General features: G+C 39.7%; 1 protein-coding gene across 1 annotated transcript; it reads left to right on the top strand.

Moving 5' to 3' along the window:
* Positions 1-2,388: 2,388 nt before the first annotated feature.
* Positions 2,389-9,794, top strand: LOC130266257 (kinesin-like protein KIF20B). The gene is made up of 5 exons (XM_056515582.1): positions 2,389-2,656; positions 2,870-2,971; positions 7,060-7,232; positions 8,208-8,438; positions 9,083-9,794. Exons 3-5 carry the CDS (start codon positions 7,152-7,154, stop codon positions 9,224-9,226), a joined length of 456 nt encoding a protein of 151 aa, XP_056371557.1. The 5' UTR covers positions 2,389-2,656; positions 2,870-2,971; positions 7,060-7,151; the 3' UTR covers positions 9,227-9,794.
* Positions 9,795-10,125: the final 331 nt, after the last annotated feature.

The following is a 10,125-nucleotide window of genomic DNA, read 5'->3' on the forward strand; positions in this document are numbered from 1 at the left end:
GCCCGTGCTGGGGCTGCTCAGCGCAGCTGCCCCGGCCGGCACAGGGGCTGTCCTGGGGCAAGGCAGCTGTGCCGGCAGGGCCCGGGAGCTGTGCCGCCTGTGCCGGGCTGCCGGGGCTGCGGGACGGTCCCGCCGCGCTGCGCTCGCCACACCCTGGCCCGCTCGGCCTGCTTTTCCTTTCCTGCCCTCCTGGGGAGGCGCTGAGATTTTCTCTGTGCTGAGGGAAGTGCAGGTGCTGCCAGGGAAAGGCCCTGCTCCTGACTCAGTGTTCCCTTTGCTTCCCAGATGTGCCATCTGCTGTCCCTGTCCAGGAGAGCTGCTCTGCACAGGACCAAGAGCCAGAGGGAGAAGCTTTGAAGATGGCGCTGTTGGAATCCCATTTTCTGCTAGAGTTCTCTTTAAAGATATATGGACCTGCACATAGAGAGGGATAATTAGATGGATATTTATATGTGTAGATTGTTATTTGCATAGGAGAATTTCCATATGTCTTTTATATTTATGGATGTGCTATGTATATATACAAATATACATATATATATAAATATATATATGTATATTTGTGTGTATATATATTATGTGTGTGGTGTGTGTGTGTGTGTAATTTTAAATGGTATATTGGTATTTCCATAGGTATATGTATTTTGTTTTTCTTTTTTATATGTATATTGATCAATTTCTCTGTGTGACTGCATTAACAGTTGTGTGGAGATGTATAGCTGTATATTTGTATTGATGCAGTTGCATGAATATTTAGATTTGTGCAGTGATATTTGTATAATGATAGGTTTGGTTTATAGATCTACTTACATATAATATGTAATGTTTAATCTATATTTACACTTATAGATTGTTATAGTTGTATATGTATTTATTTATATGTGCATACATATGTATTTAATTCATTTAAAGATGTATGAAGTCATGTATAACTATCAAGTTCTTAGTGTAGGGCTATTTAGAGAGGGAATGCATATTTCTGTGTTTCTATATAGGCTCTATGCTTATATGTAATAAAATTAAGTTGTTAATACCTAATTGATGTTTGTGTAATAGTGAGTTGTTGTGTAGAGTTGGCAATAAATTAAGTTTTTGTTAACTCAAGTGGATATTTATTTATTTTTGCATAGCATTGTTGTACGCATGTAAAAATTTCTTTTTTAACTTGAACTGAGATTTGTAAGTTCTGTATTGTCAGCGCGGGTGTAGCAATTTGTAGTAAATTATATTTTTCAACTGAAATGGATTCTCTTACATTTGTCGACCAGCAGTGGGCTGTCGCAATCTGCAAGAAATGACATTTGCCAGCTGAGATAGGGTGTTGTGTGCTCTGTGCTATCCAAAGCAATGAGCAGATGTAAAGGTGATGGTGCTGGGGGATTTTGGCCATGGAAATCTCCAGCCATGCCCAGCACGTGCCCCACGTGCACTCAGGCTGGCAAGGGAAGCGCAGATTTGGGATGGCAGCAGAGCCACACGTGGCTGACAACTGCCAGGCAAAGGCAGCTGAGAAAACTCCGGGACTCCAGTGAGCGAAGAACTCCTGCTCCGTGGATTTCCAGATCATCCATTGATGTTGGGTACTTTATATACAAACATCATATATGCACATATATAGAAATATATGTGGGCAGTACTTAGTGACTTGGAACATACTGATTGTGGGAACTGAAATGGATATTTCTGTCTTTATCTATAGAGTCAGCAGAGTTGTGCCATTCTGTAGCCATCTGTGAACTGAATTGGTCATCATATATATAAGCAGGGCAGTTGAAACAATCTGTGATAAATTTCCCTTTGAAACTGACATTGGCTTTGGGGCACTTCTCATTTCCATGATGAGTGACCACATCAATATTTGTCCCTATTTTTTCACTGATCCTTAAGCTCTGGTGAGTGTGTGACAGGCTGTGGCAGCCAATTCCTCACAGGTCTGTCAATCTGTGGGTAATAGAACCTGACTGAGGTCTTTGTGAGTTGTGTCTATTTTTGGGATGTGTTTGGATTTTTGGGGTCCTTCCCCTTTCCCAGGGTATTTTTTGGGGTGCTCTGTGTCTCTTTTTGGGGTCCCTCCTCTTTCCCAGGTGTTTTTGGGCTGTTTTTGGATTTGGGGTCCCTCCCTTTCCAAGGGGTTTTTGGAGTGCTCTGTGTCTATTTTGGGATGTTTTTAGATTTGGGGTCCCTCCCTTTCCCAGGTTATTTTTGGGGTGCTCTGTGTTTCTATTTTTGGGCTGTTTTTGGATTTGGGGTCCCCCCCCCTTTCCCAGGTGTTTTTGGGGTGCTCTGTGTGTATTTTTGGGGTGTTTTTGGATTTGGGGCCCCCCTTTTCCCAGGGGTTTTTGGGGACCCCCCTCACCTTGTTGTACCAGCAGCAGATGCTGAGCTGCCCCGTGTGGCAGTGGCAGCACAGCTCTGCACAACCGCAGCCTCCACCGAGCCGCCCCGGGCGCTCCGAACCAGCGAGACGCGGCCGCCGCCTGAGGGCAAACCGGGCCGGGCGGCCCCCCCCCCGCGGACTACACTTCCCGTCGGGCCCCGCGCCGAGGCAGCGCCGTCCTCCCAGGAGGCCGCGCGGCGCCGTGCTCTGCCATTGGTCCGATTCGAAAAGAAACCGCGGCCGGACGGAGCGTGCGGCCGGACGCGGCCGGGCCGGGCGGTGAGCGAGCGGGGCCGGGCCGGGGGGACACCGGGCCGGGGGGGGGCACCCGGGGGTTGCGCTGTTTGTGAGGCGGGGGTCTGGGGCCGTGAAGCGGTGTGTGCGCTCTCTGAGGCCGCTTCCCCCGGCTCACCCCGCTGGCATCCCGGTTGCGCGGGAGGGGCTGAGGGGTTTGCGGGGTGCACTCATCTAACAAATATGTTTCCTATAAAGGACGATACGAGTTTTGCAGTGTGGCTTTGTGCAGCTGATGAATAAGGCTTCCAGATCGGGACTACACACGCATATTTCTTTCCAGCCTCAGCTAATGAACAGGTCAGTCTTCGTTCAAGCTTTGATGATATTTCAGGCCAAGTTTTTCCTGGTTTTCATACAGATCCTAGGCAAAAAAATAAAAAAAAAAATAAAATTAGAATAGAAGCGACATTAGATTAGAAAGTAAACATTGGTGCTTAGTTTATGTATAGCTGTATCTCATTTGCAGACTGGCGGCATTTGTTTTAACTGCTGAAAGTTGTGTCTAGCTTTTGCAGTCCAGATAAGAAAACTGAGCCTTCAAATGACACTAAAATCTCAGCTTTTATCCTGGGGGAAATTGAAATGGGACTACATTAAAGGCAGGAAACCAGCACTCTTGCTGAGCAAATGGGTTTTGAACCAGTCCTGCTCCAAAACATTTGCAGTACATCAATAACATCATTGTGTAAAAAAACACAGCAAAAGAAGTGTTTAAAAAAAAAGAAATTATCCAAATTCTCCTAAAAGCCGGTTTTGCCATCAAAAAAAATAAAGTTAAAAGACCTGCTCATGAAATCCAGTTCCTAAAAGTAAAGTAGCAAAATAAAAAACGTCAAATTCCTACTAATGTTATTAATAAAATCACAGCTATGTCTCCACCTACTAACAAAAAAAAGACACAAGCTTTCTTAAGTGCTATAAGCTTTTAAAAAATGCACATCCCCAAGTACAGTCAAATTGTAAGCCCTCTTTACCAAGTTACTCGAAAAAAAAAAATTTTTCATTAAGGCCCAAAACAACAACAAGCCTTCATCCAAATTAAACAAAAAATCGCCCATGCAGTAGCTCTTAGTCCCGTCAAGACAAGGCCAAATGTAAAAAATGTGCTCTATTCTGCAGCTAAAAACCACAGTCTGTCTTAAAGTCTGTAGCAAAATGTGTCAGGTGAAACCCAAGGCCAACCCCTAAAATTCTGAAGCAAAAGTTACAAAAGTCTAAAAGTAATTATACCCCAACAAAAAAAAAATCCTAGCTGCTTATAAAAAAGTCCAAGCTGCTTCAAAAGTAATTGGCACAAAAGCACAACTCTTTCTGGCACCCCGGTTGCCAGTGCTAAAGTAAATGTTCAGTAAAAAAGTTCCCTCCACCCACCATGCCACCAGTGCCACATGAAGCAAGTGGATAGCCCTCATTACGCAGCGCGCCCAAATAAAAAAATTAAATCGCCCAAAAATCTTAAAAATAATTACCAGCTGGCCAGAGGGAAAAAGTTTTGGTGTGACAAACAAAAACAAAAACCGGTAACCCGGGCTAAAAAAGCACCACCTTACAACCAGCTACCGGCAGAGGAAATCCGTTATACCCTGTTCACCAACAGTTCCTGTCGCATTGTAAGGACAAATCAAAAATAAAGCAGCTGTATAAAGCCCTACACGACAAGTTGCAAAAGCTACTAAAAAAAAAAAAAAAAAAGTCTAGTCAATTCGCTAAACTCAAAGCTGTCCAACTAGCTTTAAATATTGCCAAAAAAAAAAGGTAGCCAAAGCTCTATCTTTACACTAATTCCTAAATAGTAGCCAACGCTTTGTAAAAATAGCTGCAAAAATAAAAAAAAACAAACTAGCAGCGCAGAGGAAAACCAATCTAAGCTGCAAAAAAGTAAAAAAACATCGCTACTCGGTTAAACAAGCTACCCATAAAAGTTCGCCATGTAAACCCATGTCCCCAAAAGTAAAGCTAACAAAAAACAGCAAAATAACCATCGAGTAAATCAAGCAGCAAAAATAAAAAAGTTAAAAATAAATTTAAATTAGAAACATAAAAAAAAGTTGTTCCTGGCTCAATAGGCCCATAATGCCTCAAGCCATCAAAAAAAAAATGCCACCTATAAGTAGGCACGAAACCAAAAGTAAATCTTACCATAAACAGCATTACTCAAGTTATTCATAATTGTAACACTTGCGCTGCCATCAAGCAAGCCAAGCAAATAAAGCCCCTCTAGTATGGAAAACAGTAGTCCAAGTACAGGTATGGGGAAGTTTAGCAAATTAATTACATCACACTGCCTCAAACCCGCCAGGGCAAACGTTATGTGCTAACCATAGTAAAAGCCACCACCAAATAGTTAGAAACTTACCCTGTGTCTCACGCCACTGCCCGCAACACCATCCTAAGCCTAAAAAAACAAGTCCTTTAAAAGCATAGTACTCCTAAAAAAATCAAGTCAAACAATAAAACTCATTTTAAAAATAACCTTGTCAACACCTAAGCTAAAAACACAGTATTAAGTAAGTGTACCACATCCCTTACCATGCACCAGCTGCAAGTAAAGTAAAAAGGTACAATAAATTGTTAAAAACCACCTTAAAAGCATTAAGTAAAAAATCCTTTAAAAATTAAAAGCAGCATTTAGCAAAAGCCACTTAGTTAGTCAACACTCGAAGTTCCACCAACCAAACAAGTCCTGCCCAATCTAAGTACCTTAATACAGTAAATAAAAACAAAGTCCCAGCAGCCCATATCAAAAAATTGCTAAAAAAGACAGTATAAATTAATCCTGCCTCAAGTACAAGCAAACCCATTCAAAAAATTGCCTTTGCTCAAAGACCTAAATGTACTTAGTAATAATGCAAAAAAATAAAACAACCCGCTGTGTACCTCAAAAAAATCTAACTGTAAAATGAAACAAAAAAAATATGTAAAAAGTTTAAGCAAGTCAAAAAAATGTTCATATTGTGTTTAATAAGTGTATATCCCAATCGTGTGTCAATAATCACAAATAAAATAAAAAGTGAAATGTCCTAAGTTAGTGTTTTAACTGACTCCTCACCCTGCCCCCCTTGGCCATGAAGCTGTCTGCTCCCGGGGAAGGGGCCGCCTGAGCTCAGCTCTGTGAAACTGGCCTTAGTTTTTTTCTCTTCTTGCCGTGGCTCGCTTAGCTCTAGCTGCTGCTGCTTGTAGCTCTTGCTGCTGTAGTAATAGTTCGTTGCCTAGTTTGTTAGTTAGCTAGTTTTCTTCTTAATTTTTTAGCTTTATATTGCTTAAATTATTTGTTTTAGCTCGCTGTTGTTTAAAGCTTGCTAGCTGTTTTTTTCTTTCCTTTCTCTCTCTCTCCCTCTCCCTCCCCTCCCCCCCCCCCCCCCCCCCCCCCCCCCCCCCCCCCCCCCCCCCCCCCCCCCACCTCCCGAAAATCAGCACCAGCTCGCTCCAAAGAAACCTGCAGCCTGCCTCTAAACACCGGCCAAAAAAGCATCTCGTCCTTCTAGTAAAAATCAAATCGTCCACGTCTCTTTTCTCTCTCAGTAAAAATTTTTTTTGTCATCTAAATCTGTGCTAAAAAGTGTTTCCCTTGTATGTGTCAATAAATAAGTTTTTTCCACTTTTCCCCCCTAAGTAAAATATTTTTTCTTAAGTCCAGTAAAATAAAAAATTAAAAGTTTATTCCCTAAAAAGCTCTTCTAAAAGTTTTTTCCCCTAAGTTTGTCCAAACTAAAACACCTGCTCTGCCTGTTGCTTCAATGAGCACTGCATTCTCTCTATTAGTACTTAGTAAAACAACTTATATGTTTTGCTGTAGCCTAGACATGGCAATGTAGCCCTAGAAGACCCTTGAATTGTTGTGTCCAAAGCTTTAAAATATAAGTTTTGTGGTGTCTGATTGCCAGGTCCCTTGCTGCCACAGTCTAATAGCAATTGCCCAGTGATTTATTTTCTGAAGTTTTATTATTATTATAAAGGTTATATGCATAAATAAGAAATAATATTTGAGTGTTTCAGTTATAGGCAGAGAATAAATGTTTTGAAACTTATTTGATTATTTTCATGTATTTCTGTATAGTAACATTTAAGTTTTTGGTAGGAAAAAAATAGAGATTTCTGATGTCTATACTGTGGTCTTGTTGATGTAGTGAAGTTATCTTTAAACTTGCCTTGTTTTGCTTTTTAATTAAATCATTTAAATTATAACATCCTTTAAACATGCTATCACAGATGTTAGTGATTTTACTTACTTGTTCTGAGCTTGGCTTATCAAAGAAGCTTTGGAAAAAATTTAAATTTTAAATTTATGTTTAAAGCACCCTTGCCATTAGTGCCATAGTAAGAGTGAAACTTTAAGTCTTCAGGCTGACTGAAATTTACTAAACTTCTGATCATCTGTTCTTTAGTCTTTTAAAGGTTGCAGCAGCACATACCCTTTCGGGAAGGTAAGCTAACTCATTTCCTTCAAGGCTTTTTCAGTGGAAAAGGGAAGGTGTATATGATAGTGAACATCAGCAAATGTGCATCAGCATATGAGGAAACACTCAATGTGCTAAAGTTCTCAGGCATTGCACAAAAAGTAAGTGTGGTTTAGTCTATCTTGTTGATCAGTAATTTTGGTTTGCATTAAAAAGAACAGATTCTCTCACTTTTAGAAATATGAATTTAGTTACTGGATTTTTGTTTTATACTGTAATCATATTTCTAATTACAACAGACTGAGCTTTATCTCCTAGAGCTTTTAAAAATACTTTATTGGGACTTTTTTTTTCTTTGGAGTGTGGGGGTGGAAGCATCTACTGAAAATTTGTGATTCCTATGAAACATCCAGTGTAATAAGAGACTTACTATATTTGGAAGAATTTCCCTGAGATCTGGGTAAATTTCTGCTGCAGATACAACATGCTCTCACTTCTAGCTGTCCCATACTACTGCTATCTTAGCTTGGAATATTGCTCATCTGAAGTACTGATAAAATAGATTAAGCACTAAAGAGTGTGAAAAGTCTTTACATTCACAGAGGTTTCAGTGGGAAGGTGGAAGCAGAGGAGGAGTAAGTGCAGTGATGTAACTTTGGCAAAGTTGGAAGATGTAAGTGTGTGGAGGATCGATGCTGTAGCTTTAATGGAAGCCATGGAAAAGTTTTGTTGACAGTTAAGTCCATGCCTTTGGAGTTTGGGCAGGTTAAGTGCAATACCAAAAGGAGCAGGCTGTAATGGTTATAGAGTTGTTAAAGAAATAGATTTTGTAGTATGTTGTTTGTGTAATATAACTGGAAACTCAAAGTATAGGAAATTAACAATCTGCCCCTTGTAGGTTATCAGTTAATGAAACTTGGTGTTCTTGGGATCCAAAGAAGGGTTAGGCTATAAGGTGACAAATTCTACTCTAGCTGGATACTGGTCTAAGTAGTGACTCTGAACAGAGGATAGATAGATAAGCTGGGAGAGTGCTCTGCTCAAGAGACCTACAGGAGAGTGCAGCAGGTCTTCAAAGTGCCAGTGGAGCTTAAAAAATACCAATAACTTTTTGTTCTTGATTTTTTTCTGGGTAGGTTTTAGTTATGGACACACCTGTTCTTCCTCAAGATCTGTCGTTTGGCCAGAAATCAGCAGGAGACTCATCACTGCTTAATGTCCGTAGAATGCCAATCCCAAGGAAAAGAGATACTATCTTGGAAGATGTGTATGAATGTGATGAAGAGATGGAGGAAAAGTGCAATATGTTAAAAGAAGCAGTGCAGGAAAATTCAGAGAACGTTGTTATTTCAAAAGAAAAATACATGGTATGTGCCAGGGCTGCTACTTTATGAATTAGTATAGCATGGGGCCTTGAAACAATGTATTCTTCTGGTTTCCTCCATCTTGTTTTTTTTTTTTTTTTTTTTTTTTTTTTTTTTTTTTTTTTTTTTTTGGCATCCTATGGTCAATATACAGAAGACTTTACTTGTTTTTGAGCAACACAAGATTGTTCCTTTGTTATTTTATGCACAAGAAAACTCTGGACACTGTTCTTTAAGAAACAGCAGTTTTAGTCATTTCTGGAGAAGAGAAGGAGTAGGAGAACAGAGGACTAGGAGACCATTTCCTGGAGGTTTCATTAATACCCGAAAAGGGACATATGGAAAATAAAAGGCCAAATTCTGTGGCTCTTAAGCCTGTCATTAAAGATAACATTAGGAATTTTGTTATAAACTTTGTGCTCTTTGGAAATAGCCACTCTGTGCAAACCTAAATTGCTCTGTTAGTACCAAAGAGGTAGTGCAATCTACTCATAAATCCTTCTGTTTATGAATAAGCTAATAAAAGACCTAGAAAAACTTTTTGCAGCTGCAGAGTAAAGTGTCGTAGTGTTTGAGAAATGGGAAAAAAATCTCACTTGTGGGAAAGTATTTCTTTGTGAAAAGCATAATACTAATTGTAATTCTAGATGCTGGTGAATCTGATAGAAGAGCTGACGTACAAACTTATTACTGAAAAGCAAAATAATCTACTGCTGGAAATGAAAATTCGTGAAGAAGTGGTTCAAGAATTCATGCATTATTTTGCTCAGCAGGAAGTGGATTTCAAGTAAGCTGGCTTTAAGTAGTTTTAAAGTTACTTGTTAGGAAAGTGAGAGTAAATTTACTTATTTCTCAAATCTCTCGTGGTTGTAAGAGACCACAATCTTCTGTGGGATCTGATCTTCTACTGCATCAGTTAATATGTTGGTTTCTGTTTGGATTATGAGTGCAGGAAAAATGCTCTTTAGAAAACTTTGGTTTTCATGTGGGATGGGTAGGAGTGTGTGTTTAATTTGCAAGCAATGTTTTTTCTTGTAGAAGTCTTTCTAAGGGAAGAGTTGCTTTGGTAAGTTGTAGAAAGAGTGACATGTACAAATTCTTCGGTTCATTTCTGTTTTAGTGATACTCCAAACATACTGTCTCAAGCAGCTTAGAAAAAATATTTTTGGTTAAGTGCTTTCCATAATGTGTACTTGTATCCCTCTTATTCTTCTGGCATGTGTGAAATATACTTCTGGTTTAGGGAAGGAGCATTGTTTAGTGTATTGTTTTGTTGTGCCAAAATAAAGAAGCAAGAATCTTTGTTTATAGGCAACTGTGCTAATAACTTTTTAGCCTCTGTCATGGCTAGCTTTTAGCTGACTTGATTTTTTTCTACTCTAGAGAGTGCCTTGCTCAAGAACGAGCACATCTTGAAGAAAATTCTGAAGAACATCTGGAAATCTTCAAGGAGCATGCAAGTAGTTCCACTGAAAATGCAGATGAAAGAAGTGAATCACAAGATGGGCCTTGCAGTGATCAAGCTGCATCTCTGGTATTTTTATGTCTGCCCTAAATATCCCTTTTAGTAACTAACTGTTGTGATTGGTATAGTGATATCATTACTAAATTGAACAAAGGTGTCTGTAGTGAAACTCCATGTGTCAGCTTGAAAATAACATTGAAGTACAATAAAATTAAATGAAACTTG

This window comes from Oenanthe melanoleuca, unplaced genomic scaffold, assembly GCF_029582105.1.
Source record: "Oenanthe melanoleuca isolate GR-GAL-2019-014 unplaced genomic scaffold, OMel1.0 S005, whole genome shotgun sequence".
In the NCBI taxonomy this organism is placed as follows: Eukaryota; Metazoa; Chordata; class Aves; order Passeriformes; family Muscicapidae; genus Oenanthe; species Oenanthe melanoleuca.

Coding starts and splice junctions, on each gene's coding strand:
- LOC130266257 (XM_056515582.1), top strand. CDS start 7,152: ATGATAGTGAACATCAGCAAATGTGCATCAGCATATGAGGAAACACTC. Junction 7,233..8,207: donor TCTCAGGCATTGCACAAAAA/GTAAGTGTGGTT, acceptor TTTTCTGGGTAG/GTTTTAGTTATGGACACACC. Junction 8,439..9,082: donor TTTCAAAAGAAAAATACATG/GTATGTGCCAGG, acceptor TTGTAATTCTAG/ATGCTGGTGAATCTGATAGA.